The 21,664-nt window shown below is 42.6% G+C and overlaps 1 protein-coding gene across 6 annotated transcripts in view; it reads left to right on the plus strand.

Moving 5' to 3' along the window:
• The window catches only part of INPP5A (inositol polyphosphate-5-phosphatase A), a 184,389-nt gene that overhangs the window by 155,089 nt on the left and 7,636 nt on the right, over window positions 1-21,664 (plus strand). For all 6 annotated transcript variants that reach the window (XM_064431654.1, XM_064431651.1, XM_064431653.1 and 3 more), the window contains exon 12: window positions 9,029-9,102. In XM_064431654.1, the coding sequence (XP_064287724.1) occupies window positions 9,029-9,102 (74 nt within the window). The remainder of the gene's footprint in view (window positions 1-9,028; window positions 9,103-21,664) is intronic.

Consider the following 21,664-nt stretch of genomic DNA (forward strand, 5'->3'; position numbering starts at 1 on the left):
GCTTCTCATTTTGGAGTGGTGGGCAAACGAGGGTTCTCACACCTTCCCAGAGGCAGCAGCCCCTGACCAGGAGCCACACCAGGTGCCCCCATTGCTGCTCTGTGGTCCTGCTCCTCTTCTGCCAGCAGGTGCAGAGAGTGCCCTGGAGCCCTGCATGGATTTCCTGTGGGGTCTGCGGTGCTGCCCATGCTGCTGAGACCACACTGGCTCACCAGCACATCACTCACACAAAACACAGCTGTAGCTTTGGATTTCCAGCCCTTAACTGATAAAAATCAGCCATGCCGGTGCTTCCAGAAGAGGGGCAGGGAATTCTTCAATAAAGCTACACTTTCACCAGATATTTGAAGATGCTTTAATTGTTTGTGATAGATCAGGCTATAAGTGAGTTTTTTGTCAAAAGGAGTTCCCTGTTAATTTCGAAACAATCAAAAGAAAAGCAAGCCAAGAGTAATTATGTAATGAAAAAAATATAATCAGGCTATTGACTTATACCAAAGAACCACAAACTAAATTGTGTTTCTTCAGTAGTCAATTAAATAAATATGTAGTAAGAATGTAAAAACCTGTAATGACTACAGAGGAACGATTTAATCATCAGGAATAATTTTATAATCTTTAACTGCAGTTAGAAGTGAGGAATGGTACCTACATTCCTGTCTTTCTTATGATCTGTGTTAAAGAATCAATCCAGGTAGAAGCTAATGCACTGTCCTCAGGATTTGGACCACAACTGTGTAGTAAAAGTGATCAGTGAATTAGTTGTCTTAAGAGTGGATCTTTTCTGTTGATCTTTGTGGAAGCTGGTGACTAGTAGTGAAGCTGTGCTTGCTCTGGTGGTCCTGGGTCCTGCTGCCCCAGCCCCAGAGGCCCATCTCCCACAGAGGCACAGAGCCCGTGTCCCTCTGTGGCTTGGGCTGCTGGGGCAGAAGGATTTGCCCAAGGGCTCCAGGATCACCAGGGGGTTCAGAGCGCCCTGGTGGTGTACCAGTGTTCATTCCAAACCAGAGCCCAGAGTGTCATGCTGAAAAGCCCAGTGATTCCAAGCCTGGATTTTCATGGAATGGAAGTGATTCTATTTCCTACTTTAATTGTGCAGCAGCTCTCTTGGTGCAGAGGACAAACAGTGAACTCTTATGGAGAGTATGTTCTGTCTCAGTTTCCCTTCACAGAATAAATTCCCTTTATTCTGTGTATGTTCAGCCTCAACTGATATGGTCTGAGAAGAAAATTATAATGTGCTCTAACTACAGATTGAGTTAAAGGTCTTGTTTTCCCTCTGAAGTAGTAGCGATTTAAAGTGATGTGTTATCATGTTAGTTAACTTAGAGATGTTATTGCAAACAGTACAAGCAAACATACTTTTAAATTTTAAGTGATATATTTGGGGGGGTATTGTGTGTATTCCCAGGAAATCCTGAAATGATACACAAATTGAGCAGAAATATATAGTCTGGAAGGGACCTCTATTAAGATTTTTGTGAGAATATGTATGCTTATGAAGATTAAGGATCTGGCGTCACTGAAAATGTATTAATCAACAGACAAGATATAGCACAATGCACTCTTCCCAATGGCCTTGGCTCTGACCCTTTTAGAGATAATGGGAATACTGTCCACTAGGAACTAGATTAGGACGATCAAGTGCATTTCATCAGGGTATGACTTGAACCATGATCCCAGAGGTGAAAAGGCAGAGGTTTATCCACTGAGCCAACCAGCCCCTGTCCAGATAAAATCCTGAATATGATGTATAAGGGCAAATTAGGATAGAAAAAGGAAATTGATTGCTCAGGACCACTGCTACCTCAGACTGGTCATAAGGAAATCCTGCCTATCCTGAAACTGCTTCTTTTATTTAACATTTCTGAGACACCTGATTTTCATAAAGTACTAATAGGAAAATGGCTTCATGCTCAGCATCTTTATTTAGAAGCAGCATTCCTGTGTTTAGAATTGCATTTGCTTAAATGAGCAATTAGTTGATATGCCGCTGGATAAACTGCAAAATGAGAAATGACAGAGATAGGAAATATTACCAATAAATTGTAACAAAACATAAATGTAAATCCAGATTGCTCAAACAGGTCAATCCAGATGTGTTGGGTTAGCTGTTTACTGCAAGCTTCAAATAGATGAATTATTCTGGTGTAAAATTTGTCCATAGCACAAAGTTACACATATTATTTCATAATATGGGGGACCTTTTCCCCCATCCTGTTCTATACAGCTGCTGTATGGCCTAAGAATAATTCAAATGCAATGTGATATATTTATTTTTTTAGGCATTGGCTCTTGTTTAAGTCTAAGCCCTAAGAGTAGGTTCAGCATCTGTATTTGCACTCTGTAATGCAGCCTTGTAGTGTGATCTGCTGATGTGCTTTGGCCCTTTTTAACCTGTGTGACATGGAAGAGAATATCCAGGGAGGCAACGTTTGCACCTGCATTCCAGTCCCCAGGTTTATGGATCTCACCGTCATCCCTCAGTTAATATTTGTGCACACAGGCACCCTACCAAAACTTCCACATCTTGCCCAAAGTCTGTGGCAAGCCAAATAGGAATAGAAAGGTGCTTAATTGTTTTTTCACCATCTCTCTGCAGTAGCTCAATCCTCTTGTGCTGTCCAGGTACCCCTGATAACCTCCAGATGAATGTCTGCATGCACAAAAGATTGCACAGAGAAAAGCAAATACTAAGTTTAACGTCAAAAGTTGTACTTGAGGAGACTTTCATACAAAAGGCACAGCTAGAGATGAGAGTGGGGTACCCTGCTGCAGGGATGGAGAGAGGGGTCCTGGTCCCTGCTCTGAGCCTGTCTGTGTATCCTTGTTGCAGAGGTGTGGAGGCACGGGCTGCAGTCCTCTCTGCTGCTCCAGCAGCCTCCAGCAGCCCCACACAAGGAGGAGATGAGTCTGCATCCCTGCTGGAAGAGCAGCGCCTTAGTGTTAAGTGTCTGGAAGTTCCCAGTGACCTTGGGAGGTGCCTGACTCTCTGTGAGGGTGGCACAGGGATTGATTGGAGCCCCCCACACCCCCCAGGGGCACACCCAGCATTCATAGGCCTCTGTGGTCCTGCTGTTCCCCAAAACGCTCATGCCAGCCAAGCCTCTGGGAATCTTCAATCCACAGTGGGAGTTTTGCCTCAGTAAGAAACATTTTATAGTCATTCCTCAAGAAAATTCCAATTTTAACCACTCCACAAGTAATTCTAAAACTGTATTCTCCCTATTTCATGCTTTTGCCAAATTGCAGCTCACAAGTAATTGTGTAACAGGATAGTGCATGGGGGTTTGGACTCCCCAGTGGGACAAACTAAGGTTTCGCAGTAACAGATATATTAAGTTTAATGAAATAATCCACTGAGTGTGTCATATTTGCAAATAAGATATTCCTAATTAAAGTCTTTCAGTTTTAAAGACAGCATCCACTCAGTCATTCCTGACATTTTGAAGGAGCTTTGTCACAAGCTGTTGTGCACAGTGTATGAATTATTACAATAATATTTAGTGTCTGTCCCAGCAAAGTTGTGAAAATGGCAATTTGCATGAATACATTTTTCCAGAGTCAATTTTCTCTTGATTTGAGGTAAGCACTGGAATCCCAGGAGAGTGAGCAGCAAAATCCAATTTTCCCATCAGAAAATGGAAAGTGCAGTTCAGCTGTGACCAGCTGGTAGTCACAGGGCACAGCCACTGGCCTGTGGGCCACACTGGCCTGACATCGGGTTGTGTGCTGGAGCAGATGCCATGTGCTGGAGGAGCTGGCTGCACGCAGGGTGCTGGGGGCTCTGGGCTCTGTGGTACCTCTGAGAGCCTGTGCTCCGGGCTCTGCTGGGCACAGGGCAGCTGAGGGATGGGATGCAGTTCACTGCTGCAGGGCAGCATTTGGGCAAGGAATGCTTGGGGTGTGGAAGGAGCTTCTGTGGTCAGCAGCAAGTTCACTACTGCTGTACGAGTGGAAGCCCAGGCTTAATCTGTGTTAGTGCTTTTGGCTTCTTCTCTAGTTTATCCTTTACATATACTACAGTCTTCGCATTGAGAACTTATTTCCCAAGTAGTACAACAGGTTCTGATTTCTCATGTTGTTTTTTCCAAGTAACAAAAGTCCCATAGGATAAGACCTGGATTCTCTGCTGCATGTTGCAGAACAGAGGGGTGGCTGAGCCCTTGGAACTGTTAGCAGGGTGTTTGACTGGCAGCTTGTGCATACCAGTCATGCCAGCCCTCAGTGCCACTAGCCATGCATTGCTGTGCCTCACCCCCTAATGCAGAGAACAATCTCTTTGGTGCCATTTCTCTGTGGCCATAGAGCCACATTCTTCTGTGTGCCATAGATCCACATTTATGTGGGCGTTTGTGATTTGACAACACTGCCATTCATGTGCAGAAATATAATATTATACAAAAACAGCATAAGTGGTAAATTTATATTCAGTGATTTGGAGTTTTTTCTGTGAAACATGATTTTAAAGACTGGCAATGAGAGAAAGAAGATTAAGATTCAGAATATGCAGTAATATAGATCATTTTACATAGTCTTTGTTAGAGAAAGAAGTAGCTTTAAATCAGGAAGAGTTACGTATGGCATTTTCATGGGTAAGTGGGAAGGATCAGCATTTACACAGGCTTTTACCTGAAGTCAGTAGACTGCTGAATCAGTTTCTAAATAATTTGCTTGGACTGGAAAGATGGATAAAATTTCTGTCTTTCTAAAGTCTCTTGGAAAAAATTGTGCACTCCACAAGTCTGGCAAAGGAGGTTACGGTGACGAGGGTCCACATGTTTTAATTCTCTGAGGTCACTTCTGTATGCTCATCTCCTCTTTTTGGTCTGAAACTTCATTTCCCTTTCACAGCTGTGAATTCTCTTGTGGGCCCTGCGGATGGATTTGATAAATGCTGCTAATATCACCTCCTGATCTACCAGTGCTCTGACTTTGGTCTGTAGGTCTTGATGAGTAATTGCCGTTGTTCTACTCCAATGACTGAATTAAGTTGCCCTGTTTGAAGGGGTTCATACGTGTATGATTTTAGCCAAGGTGGCCCATTGCAGTGTACCCAATAGATGCTGACCTTTTACCAGTGCTTTAAATTGAAGCAAGCAGCACCTCAGTTTCTGCACCTGCCTAGACTCTCTTATAACCCTTTGATTACTATGAAGCTGCATAATGTAGGAATTTAGAATTTTGTGCATTGCTTTCTCCTCCACCCCAGCACATAAATGCATGTTACAGCACTGCCAAGGAAAAAGGAACAAAAACTGAGGCTCCCTTCAGTAGGTTTTACAGAATACACAGCACCCTAGAAAACCATCAGTTCTGATAATTCCCTTGGGAGGTGATGAGCACTGCAGCTGACACAGCCATCAGTCCTGAAAGCTTTTAATTCTCCTCAAAATAAATAGGAAATATCCTTTACTGCAAATGCAGTCATTCCTACACATGCTGCATGGCTGCATCCCAGCAGTGTGGGGTCACAGTGGCTCACAGGTATTAGCTATTGATACACTACCTGGATGGATGGATGGATGGATGGATGGATGGATGGATGGATGGATGGATGGATGGTATTTTCATTCAGGTATTCATCAAACATTCCTGTTGGGCTGGTCACTGGATATTGTAGAGCAAACATCTTGATGTAGCATCATCAGCTTGGTGTTGGAGTAGATAAAACATAGACCCTGCATCATCTTCACTCTTATTTAGGTATAAATACATTGGTGAAACTGAGTTTGGAGAAAAAAACAGTCTTCTGAAAACTGCCTATGACATATAATTCTGGAATGATCTGCCAGTCACAGCATTTTAAAATCTCTGTGTGATTGCCCAAATTACCACAGCATGTCATGTAACACCTTAAAGATTTGGTTCTTAAAGATTATCTTATTGTGAGTAATTAAATAGAACAATATATTGATTTCTGGAGTTTGAACTTAATTTTTTTATTATTTTTAAAGCATTTAGAGTGACATTCATACTCATGTTTCCTGTTCCAACAATGACATTGTTCACAGTGCTGATTGGTGTACAGTACGGAAATGAGTGAGCAGCTTATGGTGAAATTGCCATGAAAGGAGTATGTTCCAGGTGGGGTTTTTTAAAGACAATGTTAGGTGCTTTAAAAGTAAAGGCATTACCCTGTGAAATTCTGACTGCTTCTCAGTGTCATCTTGCCCATGTTAATTTTCATTCATTTTCTGTCATGCCAGGCTGCTCCAGGCACCCATACCTGTAAAGCAAATGGAATTGACTGATGCCCACGTCAGGCCCTGTGCCTTCTCTTAACTAAAGTTGCTTTTAGGGCAAATGGCATTTGTAATTCATTGTGGCAAGGCTTAGTGAACCCCTTGCATTTGGATCAAAAATCTTGCATTTTGAGATTACAGGCTTAAATGAGAATGCAAGTGTGTTTCACACAAAAAAAATAATAGTTAAAATATGGTCTTCTGCTGAAAAGAATAACTGCGGTTTTCTCAAAATGCACAGTTCAGGTTTTTGTCATCTCTTCCATTCCTCTTCTCCCTGCCTGCAGTGCTGCCAGGTAAACAGAGAGGAGTTGTAGGGGGGTTCCCACTGCTCAGCCCTGAGCACACAGATAACCTGTCCTTGCCCTTGCAAGAGCGAGCAGGTGTCTGTCTGCACACTCAGTGGACATGTTTGGACAGAAGGTTACAGGTACTGTAACACAGTCACTTAATAACTAGGAAAAAATAATTTATAAAAGTGCATTATTATTTAATACATAGCAGGAAGTAAAAGCTTTTGCAAATAATCCTATGAAAATATTTGGCTGTTTTACATGGCAGGATGAATTCTTCACCATGAGCATTCCCTGAATCCTTCTAGGCACCTAGTTGGGCTTTGGCTTCAGGTTGAAGCTGTCCCTTTACCTGGGGAAACTTGGGAAACTGGCAGCACAGTACACAATGCTGTCTTGTTCCTGTTATCTGCCACCAGTGACAGCAGCTCATCTGCATAGCACAGACACTGGATACACAACTGCAGCAAACAAACACAGCAAAAACTTCTGTGGATGATAATGCACATCCAAATGCTTAGTCCTCTAAACCCCAGGCCTCACTGAGTTTGCAAATATCATCATAGCTAGAACAATCTAAATGTATACAATTTTGAAAATGTGAATTGGTGTGAGAGGACAATGCATCTATTGAACTGCGCCAACCCTTGGGATGCCCATGAGTAATTTATACCATTGTGTTCTGTGGAGCATTGTTCTTTCATTCAGTCTTCACAGTTTAACACTTCAGAAACAGCCTTTCTCCTGACACCTTCCTTTCCCTACTCTGAGCTGTTTACTTGGAACAGTAGGAAACATGCATAGACATACATTTCAATTAATAGTTTTAACTGGGGATGGCAACTTGTTTTTCTATCCCAGATTCAGGTAGGGTGGCTGATACCTCTAAAGTGGAGACACATGGAGCAGAAAAGGAATGGTAGTATTGTTTTCATAGCCAGTGTGTATGTATTGTAGCTACCAATCTGTTCTGCTTACTGAAATACATGATCAGAGCCTGGAAACATCCATTTGTTCTTCAAGTGCGTGGAGATTACTTCAGTTAGACCAGTGAGTGCTGGACCAGCCCAACACTTTTAGTATTGAGTATATTATTAGATACCTACTGTAAATTTCCACACAGATATTTAGAAATATTTATCTAAACATAATGAATTCTCAGGCTTTCAATCAGATGTTAAAACAAGCACAAATTGTAACAGTTATTGGCATTGCAGAATCTTACCAGCATACTGTCACAGAGTTTGGTGTCAAATGAACTAAAGCAGGGAAAGCTGCCCATCACCTGGCATCTTCATGTAAAGATACCTACATATGGCAGGAGAGCCTGGAGAGAGCTGGGTGAGCCGTGGAGAGGGAGCTAATCAGCAGTGCAGGTGGTTCAGGTAGCTGCTTTTCACACAGATAATTAATGTGTACAAGTAGCTGCTAATTGCACATTTCAGGAATGATTTATGAGGTGACAGAGGGGAAAGGGGGACACGATCTAATTTCTTTGGGAACCTCTGCCATTCATACAATGGTATCAGCACAGCTGTGAGATGGGACATGATTAATGAACGGTGGGCAAACGCCGCCGTGGCGCGGGACAGTGCGGGACGCTCGTCAGAACAGCAAGTGGCCCTCAGAGCCAGGGCCAGCACCGTGGGCATGATGAGCTTCTGTCTTTGGCTTGCAGCTCCCTGGCACATCGGGCTGCACCCCGGCCGGGTTCTGGAGTGAGATCCTTTGTGTCCATCAGAACAGTTACGGGTTTCATGGGGACAATTATCATTGAGTTGTGACGGGGTTTGTGTTTATGAACAAAGACTGTGGATATTTGATCTCTCTGCAGAGGTCATGGGGAAAACAAATGTGACCGGGACTAATATTTATACAGGACATTAAATCTGTTAAACACCTGCTTCTGGTGCTCTGTCTTGGCTGCTGCCTGGGAGCACCCTTTACCTACTGTCACATATCCCTCTGTCTGCTGTCTGCCATGCACCATCCAGAGCAGGCATACAGGAACTCAGCTTTGCTTGGGAAGAGTGATGTGCACATTGTGATTGTTGTACCTGCTTATCTGCACTAAAGATAATACAGAGCAATATGGTGCATTTCACTGACATTCTCATGGGCTGGTTAGCATATCAGTTTGCTGCTCTTTTTTAATGCTAGTCTAGTTTATCTCTGAAGAGACTGCTAACAAAATTTCAAGAAATGTGCCCTTGTGGTGTAAGTGCACTTACAGGGCAGTGCTGTGAAGAGGCAGTGTTACAACTTTCACTGAGGAAAATGCATGTTTTCAACACTTTTCTCAAGTCACTGTTTATGTATCAAAATAGTCCAGACAGTTTTGCACTGTGTTATAAAAACTATTCTATGAAGGCTATACCTCAAGCTGTGTGTGATCATAGTTTTCTTTTATTCCTTTTATATAATGTAGTATTTTTAAATTGCTGCAGTTCAACATTAAAGAGTGAAAGCATTTATTTCTATCTTTTATAGCTTTTAGAATTTGACAGAGAGCTGTCAGTCTTTAAAGACAGATTGTATGAACTGGACATCTCATTTCCTCCCAGGTAAGATTCATATATAATCCATTTATTTAACTAGCTACAACATAATTATTACTTGCACTGTTGGTAAAATGTGAATGTTCCCATATTTATTGCAGAAATTATAATGATCTCTGTTCCTTCCATGATTGTTTATTCTCCCCACATCCCCTCATCACTAATAAACCACATGCCAGTAGTGCTCCGTAGCTCATCATTTGGGTTCCGCTGATCCTGTCTTTTATAGCTGCTCTTAAAACAGACCTGGCAGGAATGTGTGCTCAGAGATGTGGAACGACTTCTAAGCACTGGGCCCAGACCACCTGTTAAATCACATTATTGCAACCATAAAGACAGTCTTTGCCTGAAGCTGTTTGATGTCTGCCAGCAGTGGTGGGCAGGAGTGTGGTCAGCTGGGGGTGTAGAGCCTACTGCCATCACTCAGGGAAATCCAGGAGCCGTATCAGGAAGGAGGGCAGGAACTTAGATTCTGCTTTTTCAGTTTCAGTAAACATCATATACCTGCTTAAGACTGTTAGAATAAATTGGCTGGCTTAATACACATGCATGATTTTAGTCAGCAGTATCCCTGAGGTGTTTTAGCCATGAATGGACAGCTATTGCTATCATACAAAACCAAGCATTTTGCAAATGGCAGTTCTATTCAGGAGAAATCTGTGGAAGATTTGGTGCTGTTTTATACGTGTATGGTCCCTTTCCAAGAGTGAATAAGTCAAATCTCACAGTTGATTTCAAGGGAAAGAAATACTGCATTCACAAAGAAAAAGTTTAAAAAATAGTAGAAAAAAAGGCAGACAAAACTATGCTTTTTATATACTTTTTTTGTTAATAGATTTAATATGTTTAAATACTCTATGCCTCGTGGACAGATAGAAAAGTATGATGTTTTGGCATACACCAAGAAAAAATTTGGGAAGCTTGCCTTTTGTGATCATAATCTCATTACTTCTTACCAGCCAGCTGCGATACTGATTTGTATTGATCCCCTGGGACACTGGAAGTAGGCACGGAGTTACCACCACTCTAAATTGTCCTTATTGATTGAGTATGATAACAGTAGACCAGCAGGGTGTGTACATCCCTAAGTGTGTCTCATTCCTCTTGTATCTGGTCAGGGTAGATGAAGGTGAGGGGAAGTGGTACAAATTTTGTACTATACATACTCTTCTACTTCATTTCTCCAGCATTAGTGCTTCCAGCCAGAGCAAGGCCTACCAAAAATACATTGTTCCATTAATAGTTTTCAGCTTCTTCAGACTCTGTAAGAGCTTTTCGGTGTCATGCTCCCCTCAAGCAGAGATCAGAAATTACGTTTGAGTAGTCTCTGTGTGTTTTAGTTCTACTCACTCTGTTTCCTTCTCAACAACTAGGTAATAGTAATAATAATAAATGGTCAAAAAATATATATATACTGAGAGATGGCTTGTATATATAAAGAGCAAACTGGCTTTATATTAGGATGCTTTTTTCACCCATCTCTTCTTGTTTTCTGTGTCATAAGGCAAGGACATCCTATTGCCCATCCTGTGGTCCTTGCGTGGTCACAGGCTCAGTAATGTATTTTTAACAGAAATATATTACCATTTTTAGTCATATATAATTTTTGGTATGTATAAATAATTGCTTATAAAATACTTCTATGAGATTTATAGTTACAAATTGAATTTGTATCTGTAAATGGAATGGTATTAAGGCAGCACAGCAAATTAATGTTTCTGCACATACAAAGGAGTTTCCTCTGGGTCTTGACAGACTCTATTACTGCACATTAGCTTTGGGACTTTTTAGTTAACTTTGATTGTGGGAAGGATTGAAGAGCCACTTTGAGCTCTCCTACAAACACATCTAAACCTAGCATTTCTGCAGGCATACTTAGGGAACTCAAAACTAATTCATTGCTCTTCCCCAGTGCTATAGTGTAATTTGACACCAAATGTCTGCTTGATCTGCTGTGAATTCTTCTTCCTGCCCTGGGTGACCATCATGATGAAGTGCAGAGGGAGGGGTTCTCAGGTAGTCATCCCTTAGAACCATCTAGAACAAAGCCTTGACTGAGCTCCTCCAACCCACACTATTCCTTCATTCTGTGATTTTATAGCACTGACAGCATCTGCAGGCTTGTCAGTTATCTCCTCTCTGTTCAGCAGCCCTAAAGCATTTTCCAGAATCACCTTCAATTCTGAGTTCCTTTCAGTTCCTTAATGTATGTTCCTAAGCCATATCAGCTCACCACCCTGTAAGCCTGTGCCCAGAGGAGCCTGCCAGGGATGCAGTGAATGAATTCCAGGGGGAAGAGGCTCAGCCCACCTGTTCTGGATGCAGATCTGCCGATGCTGTGTCCACAGGGCCTCCCAGCACATTCTGTCCAGGGTCCTTGGAGCCTGTAGGACAGTGGCAGGAGGACATCCAGGGCCAGGCATTCCTCTGGCCCTGTTCAGAGCCCACCCTTCCCTCGCAAGCCCTTCCTCTGTCCTGCTGAGATGTGCCAAAGGTGAAGGCAGCCTGGGAGGGCAGCCACAGTTTAACAAGAGACCATGGGCTGTGTGGCAAGTCTGCTGTTAGACAACCTGTAAAAAATCATTCCGACAGAGTATTCCTCAGACATTATTCACCCACTCCTATATTTTGCGATCTTTTATTTTATATTGTGAACATTCATGTTTTCACCTTGTTACCCTCTGTGATCTAGTGTAGCCTATAGCAACCCAAGCCACTGGAGACTAAATAAAAGTTAGAATTTTAAACTCTGTAAGCTCTGTCACTCACAGGCTGAAGAGTCTGGCCATGAGCAAACAGCCCAGTGTGAGGCTGCAAAGGGCTTCATGGTAGTCAACAATCACTGCAAAAGGCAGGTGTGGAAAAAAGAAGTAAAAACATTGTGGTGTGTCAATATACAGGTGGGCAATTGTTACCTTTATCACTGCTCTCCATTAATTATTATAATTATTCTTGTAGCTGTTGTATAACAAAGATAGGAGCTGACTTTAGCAAGAGTTCACACCCACATACAAGGTTTGCTCTCAGATAAGGCTGCATGCACAGCAATCTCATGTATTAATCATTCTCTTAAAGTGACCTATTCTTGTTTGTTGTTGAATTAGGCTGTCATGTAATTTACTGGTTGGACATATGTTTGTGTCTTAGATACCCTCAGTGTGATATTTGTCTCAAGCAGACCCTCTGCTCTGGCAGTGTCTTGGCTTTTGATGCCTCTGAGTAGGAGACGGGTTGAATCTCATTTACTCTCGGCAGAGTGTTCCTCCTTTGGAATTCTTTCTAACACTGGTTCATTGTTCTGCAAAAATCTTATTTAGTCCATAAAATATTTTTTCTCCACCTTGTATTTTGTCCCATGACCCTTCTCTGTTCTAGGAGGTTGCACAACAACACATGTATTTTTGTGGTCTGATTTACACTGAGCCAGCCTGCTCTGCATGAAGCAATGCCCAGAGTGCTCCCTTGTTCCTTCCCTTCTGCAGAGACTATTCAGAGCAGAACCTCTGGGTGCCATTGCACAGAGCCCCACTGTCACCCTTGGGTGTGAAATGGAAGGACAAGATGATGGTTTAGGTGTCAGCAGGCTGCTCTTCCTTTCCAGTGTTCTCACTGCCTCTCTGCATGTTCTCGGATCATACAGACTGCCTGCTGACAGGGCAGGGCAGCACTCCTGAAGCAAATGGGATTCTCATTTCCTAGAACATCTCCTCAGTAATGCTGCTGGGTCCTGTTATCTCACAAAAGAGGAGTTAGGCACTCAGGTGAAAAAGCCCTGGGTTATTCTTATGCTTGCATTATTAGTTACTTTTATAGCACTTATTTTTTCAACTAAGAAGTATTTTCTATTGAACAGAAATACTTCAGGCTTACTCGTGCATTGCAAAACTCCTTCCAGGTATTAATGAGGTATCTGAAATCATCCATGGATCTCTCAGCCCCCAAGGAACAAATTCCCACCTGACATGATGCACTTGTCTGGGTGCTTCCAGCATCTAAGGCTGAAGCACAGAAACATTTTTCCAGCTGGAAATAGAGACAGCTGTCATTTCCTCCAAAACAATTTGAATTTAATTATTACAATGATTTTTCAGACAGATCTTGCCTTCATGTTTCCACTCACATTAAACCAGTGTCACTCTCACCAATTCTCAATTTTCAAATTGAAATAAGGTGTTTCTTTATTCTGTGAGGAACCAGACAGCATTACCCAAGGTCTGGTTTAAGGAGTTGTGGCAAAGGGGAAAAGAAAGGACCGCCAGAAAGTAAAAAAGTTTCAAAAAATTATTACACCATGTGTAAGGTAAGGACTACAGACCACGCAGCAAGCAGAAAATAAAGCATATTCTAAAGAGCTTATGGTCCTTGCTGCCAGCCAGGCTGTCCCGTCTGAATGTACTGCTGAAAAGCCCAGTAGTTTGGAGCCTGAATCCTGACCCATTTATTCTCTCCGGTTCCCAGTTATTTTTTTCAATATGAGACTTTGTAAAATTTAGCCCCAAAGTAAGGTAATTTTAAAAAGTACAGGTAGACATATTCCCAGAAAAGACATCGAGCTCAATCATAGTCATAGATAGTAACATCAGGCTGTTCTGGTGCAACAAGTCAGCACTGGGTGCTTCCCAACAAGCCAACATTATTAATAATTCCATTTATCCACTTGTAATAGTAGCAGTATTGCATATATTGCGTGGGGTACAGCATTACTCTTATTAAAGCAATATAGTGCATCACTCAGTGTTGACTTGTTGAGGCACTGGTAGTGCTGAATAACCCATTTTAGTATTGCCAAATAATCCATTTTTGCCAGCTGGGCCTCCCCACGCTCTGGGGTCAGAGCAGAGCACAGTGTGCCCATTCCCATCAGCTGTGTGCCAGCCTCTGGTCCCGGGCAGGTCCTGGCGCTGGAGCGAGCGCCAGCATGTGTCCTCCTGTCACCAGGGTTTGGCCACAGGGTGGTTTTCAGCAGCACTGTGGACACCATTGTGGGTGAATGTTCTTCACAGAAAGTGAAGGGTTGCATTATGCTTTCTGGAAAAAATAATAGGCTCTGGGCTTATTTATTTTTTAAACTGGAAAAGGTCCTGCAACACTGGTGAGACAGGAATGCTCACTCTGAAGCATATTACAGATCAGTATTTTCCAAAGAAGAGTGTTAAGCCAAAAAGCAATATAAGCCCAGCATAAATCTATTAAAAAGGTTCTGATAAAAATACTATGTCATTAACCCTCCTGTTTTGTGTTGTGCCCAGACTCAGGGCTCAAGTCCTGTTTACCCATCCTGCCCTTTGCTGCTGGTTTGCCCGGTGACCCCCTGTCCCATTGTCACCTTTGACTCCAATTGTTGGTACTATCACCATGGTGTTAGCGTAGCCTGTGCAAGTAGCAGCTGTTTAACACATTGCTCTATAACTACTGTGTTTGCAGGGCTCTGTTTGCCCTCCTGATTTGGCTGAAGTGAGACACGTATCGTGGCCAGTTGGCTCGCAGAGCATCACCACGGCTTATTAGTGTTTTGGTACCTATGAAGCAGATAATCTAATTCAAACACCAGTGTGTCTTACTGCTTAGCTTAGATCTGCTGCCTAAGATGTGCCTGTGAAGATAAATTACATGGGGTCATTTGTTAGAAAGAGATCTAGGGAATCCAACTCCAACTCTCCCTTTCAGGTTCAGGGAAATATAAAATGTTAATTCAAATTTGAGGAAGAAACTAACACTCTGGTAGCTGCCAAAATTAGATGTCACTTTTTGATTGGTTGAATGACATTTTGTTGAAATCACACTTACATACCAGCTCACACTAATGCTGACTGTAAATTAAAAATATCAAAATATTTATATTTATATATTTGGCCTTAAAACTTCCAGAGCAGCCAAAGGTTGTATTGGCAGTCCACATTCCCTTTCTTGAGGTAAATATGAAAATAGTAAATAATTTTCTGATGAAGAGTGATTGGGGTTTTTCCCCTTTTAAAGTTCTCTGTCAATGTCATATGTAAATAGAAAGACTTAAAAGTGAGAAAAGGTTTAGTAAATGTGAGGACTCATCCTAAGTTCAAAAATAAAGTGAACCAAATCAAAATTGCCTCAGCTCTTCCCATAAAGAGGTCAGTTTTCATTGATACTTTATAGTTTCATCCCATCTCAAATACTTTGTATTATAAAAAAATTGGTGATATAAAATGTGGGGACAATTGACAGATGAGCAAGCACAAGGAGTTTTTGAACAGGAGGCATTTCCACTCCCTGAAACGTGATAAAGTTTGCTAAATTATCTGTATTTGAACCTAGATGTAGGCTGCACAGTTGTTCAGAATGACCTTTACTGGACTAAAAAAGATCAAATAGCTGAATTTTCCCCACTGTTGCCTAGTGAGTGCTGCCACACTTCTCAGAGCAGCACTGGCAGCGTGGTCTGTAGAAGGCAGGGTCCCAGAGCAGCACGGGGTGTTCCAGCACGGGCTGTCCCAGCACGGGGTGTTCCAGCACGGGGTGTCCCAGCACAGAGTGTCCCAGCACGGGGTGTCCCAGCACAGAGTGTCCCAGCACGGGGTGTCCCAGCACGGGGTGTCCCAGCACAGAGTGTCCCAGCACGGGGTGTCCCAGCACAGAGTGTCCCAGCACGGGGTGTCCCAGCACGGGGTGTTCCAGCACGGGGTGTCCCAGCACGGGGTGTCCCAGCACAGAGTGTCCCAGCACGGGGTGTCCCAGCACGGGGTGTCCCAGCACAGGGTGTCCCCAGCATGGGATGTTCCAGCACAGGGTGTCCCCAGCATAGGATGTCCCAGCACGGGGTGTCCCAGCACGGGGTGTCCCCAGCACGGGGTGTCCCAGCACGGGGTGTCCCAGCACGGGGTGTCCCCAGCACGGGGTGTTCCAGCACGGGGTGTTCCAGCACGGGGTGTTCCAGCACAGGGTGTCCCAGCACAGAGTGTCCCAGCACAGAGTGTCCCCAGCATGGGATGTCCCCAGCATGGGATGTCCCAGCACGGGGTGTCCCAGCACGGGGTGTCCCAGCACGGGGTGTCCCAGCACGGGGTGTCCCAGCACGGGGTGTCCCAGCACGGGGTGTCCCAGCACAGAGTGTCCCCAGCATGGGATGTCCCCAGCATGGGATGTCCCAGCACGGGGTGTCCCAGCACGGGGTGTCCCAGCACGGGGTGTCCCAGCACGGGGTGTCCCAGCATGGGGTGTCCCAGCACGGGGTGTCCCAGCACGGGGTGTCCCAGCACGTCCCACCCTGGGTGCGGTGCGAGCCGGAAGACTCTGCCTGTGGCAGCTACAGGTAGCAGCCCTCCAGAGGGAATGAACTGTTTCCTGTTAGAAAGTACATTTCACCCATCTCACTAACAGATTTTATCCATGCTTGCTCACGAGAAGAGTTCATTAGGAGCATTTTTCCTAACTGGAAATGCCAGTTAAGGAGACATTTATATACACAGCATTGTTGGCTTGTGTTTTGAGTTAAGGCACTGCTGACAGGATGGTTTATGATGTCAGACAACTTTTCACCCTGCAGTAAGCATTTTTGTAAAGGTGTCTAATCATCTCTGACAATACCTGTCAACAGTAGTAGCACTCTGATATTACTGACCCTCTTAATGGTTTATTTTCCCCAAACAATTGCCAAGTAGTTCTCATCCTTATTGACTGTGACAACAGCAGTTCATTGGACAGCCTGCTCCTTATTAACAGAGTAAGTTACCAATTCATCAAAGTGTTAGGTTAAATTTCAACAGTATTGAACATTATATTAATGATGTTGCTGGAAGTTTTATTCAGTAAACCCACCTGACAGTAATCCTGATTAAATAAGTGCAACTGAAACAGAAGTTTGTGAATTAGGATGGAAAAGCAGCTAGAAGCTGCATCTTCAGAAAGAGTAAGTCCTAAACAAGTGGAAATAAACTGTGCAAGCTTTTCACATGGATGCACCAGAACTGCCTGTCTGTGCGTCATCCAGGGGCATGCACAAAATGTATTTTGTATAATTCTGCTGGCTGAAATACACAGAAATATCAGTCTCTTTTTTGCTATTTTATTACCATGCTAACATGAGTGGCTAAGGTCCTGTATTCCTAAAACTTTGCCCCTGTTTTAAATAGTGTTATAAGCATAAAATTTTAAAACACTGTTTAAAATTTGTTCCACAGGGAATTCCCCATTTTCCCCTTGTATTTTTAAATAGCCGTAATATACTGTGTGTAAAAAAGTGTGTAACTATACAGAATACTATGGAAGTTTGTACATCCTTACCTTACCTCCAGCACCTGTATGTGTTAGTATTATATCTATTTATCATTTATGTTTCAGTGGTACCTAGAGGCCTTTATCTGTTATGTCATCATTTTTACATGAGCACTCCCTATTCATTGTCAAGATCACTGTTTTCTGTGTATTACACAAGGTAGATTGTGATTGAGGCAGAATGCTAATGAAAGGAAAAAATAATACATTCTTTCATGTCTAATTATTGGCATAGGGAGAGCTGGTTTTCCCTTTTTCTCTGCCATAGTCATTGTCCTGGTAGTCAAGATTAATGATGAAAGCACAGAAGCACAATACTTCCCCACCAGGAGATTGATATTGGAATTTCAAACTTTTGATTATTTGGTATAGAGTCCTTGACTTTCTTTTTATCAGACCTGCAGTTGTTTTTAACAAATCTGTAATAATTTCTACAATTCACAAATCAGAAAATCTGTTGACTAGAATTACTAAATAAGTTTTGAATTAAGAACTGGGAGTTCCTTGTCTGAAGTGAATGTGTTAAAAGAGGCTGGAGATGTCAGCAAAACAAATCGAACTTACTGCCCTTGATCATAGTCTTATTCCTAATGTCTTTTGGAAGATGGGTATTACAAGAATAGTTCTGCATTTTGTATGTACACAAGTTTAAATTTACAGTAATTTTTAAGAGACTATTTATGCCTAAAGGCAAAGAAGCAGTCAAGAAATGGGGTTGACAGGAAGGAAAAGAGAAGGAAAATCATGAAGCCAGCTTAGAAAGAACGAAAAGTGAACAGTCAAGTGGAAGCGTGTATCGGCACACTCTTGTCTTAGTTCCGCTGCAGCAAGTGGAAATATTTTCCAGTTTTCTGAGTCCCACCATGGATGGTATTTTCCAGTTTCCTGAGTCCCACCATGGATGGTGTTTCCAGTTTCCTGAGTCCCAGCATGGATGGTGTTTTCAGGTTCCTGAGTCCCACCATGGATGGTGTTTTCCAGTTTCCTGAGTCCCAGCATGGATGGTGTTTTCAGGTTCCTGAGTCCCAGCATGGATGGTGTTTTCCAGTTTCCTGAGTCCCAGCATGGATGGTGTTTTCAGGTTCCTGAGTCCCACCATGGATGGTGTTTCCAGTTTCCTGAGTCCCAGCATGGATGGTGTTTTCCAGTTTCCTGAGTCCCACCATGGATGGTGTTTTCAGGTTCCTGAGTCCCAGCATGGATGGTGTTTTCAGGTTCCTGAGTCCCAGCATGGATGGTATTTTCCAGTTTCCTGAGTCCCACCATGGATGGTGTTTTCAGGTTCCTGAGTCCCAGCATGGATGGTGTTTTCAGGTTCCTGAGTCCCAGCATGGATGGTGTTTTCAGGTTCCTGAGTCCCAGCATGGATGGTGTTTTCAGGTTCCTGAGTCCCAGCATGGATGGTATTTTCCAGTTTCCTGAGTCCCACCATGGATGGTGTTTTCAGGTTCCTGAGTCCCAGCATGGATGGTGTTTTCAGGTTCCTGAGTCCCAGCATGGATGGTGTTTCCAGTTTCCCGAGTCCCACGTGGCGGGTGCTGTCGGGCGTGGCTGTGTGCGGCAGCAGGCAGGACAGCGCTGCCTCCCGCGCGGTTCCCGCAGCCGGCGGTGCCTCCCGCGCGCCCAGGGGCTGAGGCTGAAACGAGAGCTGCCTCAGCAGCCGCTTCTGAGGCTTTGGGTGTTTTCCCTAAGTCTTCAGTTCTGCAACGTCTTTCTGGTTTGGCTGCGTCAGAGCCATCATGCTTCCTAAAATGCCTGTGCATCTGTAGGCTCCTTCCATTGTAGGCTCCTTCTTGACTGGGTTTCAATCTGATCAGCTGGGGAGAAGACATCCAAAGGGAGTAACATTATGTAAGCACCAGAGTATCCTTGGGGGCACAACCCTTAAAAACACACCAAACAAGCAAAAGCTTCAGAGTTCGCATGCAGATGGTTCTGGAAGCAGTCACACTATGTTCATGCCACTGTTCACTTAGCTATGGAACAGGATGATGGAAACAACTTCTGAGGTATATGGTATTTGAAAAATTTTGTTCTGGAATAGTGTACATTCAGCAGCATGTTTCACAAAATCTTCTTCAGTGACAGTTATATTCCAGAAACCTCTAATAGAACTTTTATTTGCTAAAATCTATTTTAGATCAATAATGAACTAAAATAGCCCTACAACCCAAAAAGTCACCAGAAAAAAAAAGAATCCCTCATGGGAATTTTGAGTCATATTTAGCTATGGCCACTATTAGAGCCCGTCTATAAAAGAATTTTGCATATTGTAAAGTGTTTGTGACCCCTCTAGAGCATGAAGGAGAGCTTTTAGTTCTCCCAGTTTTGGGGGCATGTATCTTGTTAGGATTTTTTATTATGTTAGTGTCAGCATTTCACTGAGATTAGGACTTCCACACGGCAGAGTGGATGGAGGGAGGGAGCTTTATTCATTGGAGTGCAGTGAGACAGAACACTCCTTGCTTTTTGCTTCCTTCGAAGGATTCTTTCTTATAAAAAGAAGAGTTTGCCTCACTTTATTATATTAAATTATTGCCTGCAGGCCATTTTGTCTGGACAATTTTGTAGCATTTATTTTCATCTCTGTCCCAGCCATTAGAAATCTGATTTGTCAAAGATACTTGTAAACTACAGTAACTTTTTGACTGGGTGATCAGTGCTAAGGACCTTGAAAAATTGGCAGTAGTTTTCACCCTGTGAAAACATTAAGATAAATAAAACAAATTGATAAATACCATTTAATAGAATATAGGCTCTAGGATTTAATGCTCTAACACATAGCAGTAACAGATCATTCCAGGTGTGGGACATCATATTTCAAAAGCCATGCAGTTAATGCTGTAAAAGGAAGGATTATATGAAATGTGATTGATTCTTATACCTTTATGTCATAAAAAGTAGCCTCAGTTATGTGGGGTTCTGGAATAAGTAAAGCAAGAGGTTATGAGAAAAAGTCAATCCTTAAGTTGCAGACAAAGAGCTTCTACTACCAATATAGTATTACATCATCAAAATATTTCACAGACACTCAGAAATAAGCTGTACTTCTGTATGTCAGTGAAGCAGCAAATTGAATTCTCATAATATGTTTTGAAAATGAGTCTTGTTAGGTTTGATGAGGTGGAAAACGTACTGAGATCACTGGTTTGTTCCAATACATTCAGTATGCTTTTCTTGGATGTTTGCCATGGCTAATCTTTTTAATGGCAGTGTAGCTTGTAAACCCATTTGGTAGAAAGCTATATGTCTCAGTTTCAAAGTATCACACCAAGCAGGATGGTAAATAAGTTTCTCTTCAAGCATGCAAACCCTTTTTTTACAATACTAGAATTTTTTTTTAAGACACATATCAGAAAAACATCAGTATTTCCTTTATTAATTCAGTAAGGAGCAAAATAAAATGCAAATGTCTTTTCAAATATGCTCACACATACATATGTAGATGCTTGGGGGTTTTAAGAGTTTTATCAAGGGCAGACTTCAGTTAATTCAGGCCCAGTATTCAAAAAGTTGAGCCTGTCACAAACCCTTTGGATTTCTCCAAAACCCCTTTTTAGCTACTCCCACATGCCATTTCAGAAATGGTCTAAGAAAACAGTGGGCCTTACAGCGTGGTAAGCCATCATCAAATGCAAAGTTCTGTCTTAGTAAACTGATGAGAAGATTTGGATGAGACATGAAAAATTCTGAAGCCTCAACTTATTGAGGTTGAGCCAGAGGTTGCCCTTCAGGTTCTTCAGATTATCTCAGCCCATGGGCTTACACAAGTGTGTTACCTCTAGTTATATTCTGTAGATTAAAATAAACACTTTCTGTTGCCCTTTGAAGATAAGTTAGAATGCACTGGAGATGTCATAGCATGTTTATGATGGCCCTAGAGTGTAACTACCATTTAATCTGCTTCTATTCGAGATGTCTTTACAAAATAATACACTTTTCCATAACACAATTTCATAGGTATGAGATCTTATGTTGTCAGCATCACTTTCTTTAGACCACATTCCTGATTCCTTGCTTGTGAAGAAACCTCCTGTGAAGCCTGTTGTCTTGTCCTGTCTTCCTTTCTGTCACCCTTAAAGAATCCATATAGGAGAGGTTTGTGTATAGCTGAAGTGGTCCCAGCACTCTGAACTCTGTTTTCTGTTAAATTATTCATGGATAACTTCCCTTGAGAGAATCCTGTGAAGAAATCACATAAGATGAACTTTTTTCCCCCTAGGTTTCATTTTTCAAATTCTGTGTGTGTACATTTTCCATAGTCTCTTTTCTAATTTCAGTTTGTTGTTGAACTGATTTTTGTACTTTCACACAGATAAAC

Source organism: Passer domesticus, chromosome 8, assembly GCF_036417665.1.
Source record: "Passer domesticus isolate bPasDom1 chromosome 8, bPasDom1.hap1, whole genome shotgun sequence".
In the NCBI taxonomy this organism is placed as follows: domain Eukaryota; kingdom Metazoa; phylum Chordata; class Aves; order Passeriformes; family Passeridae; genus Passer; species Passer domesticus.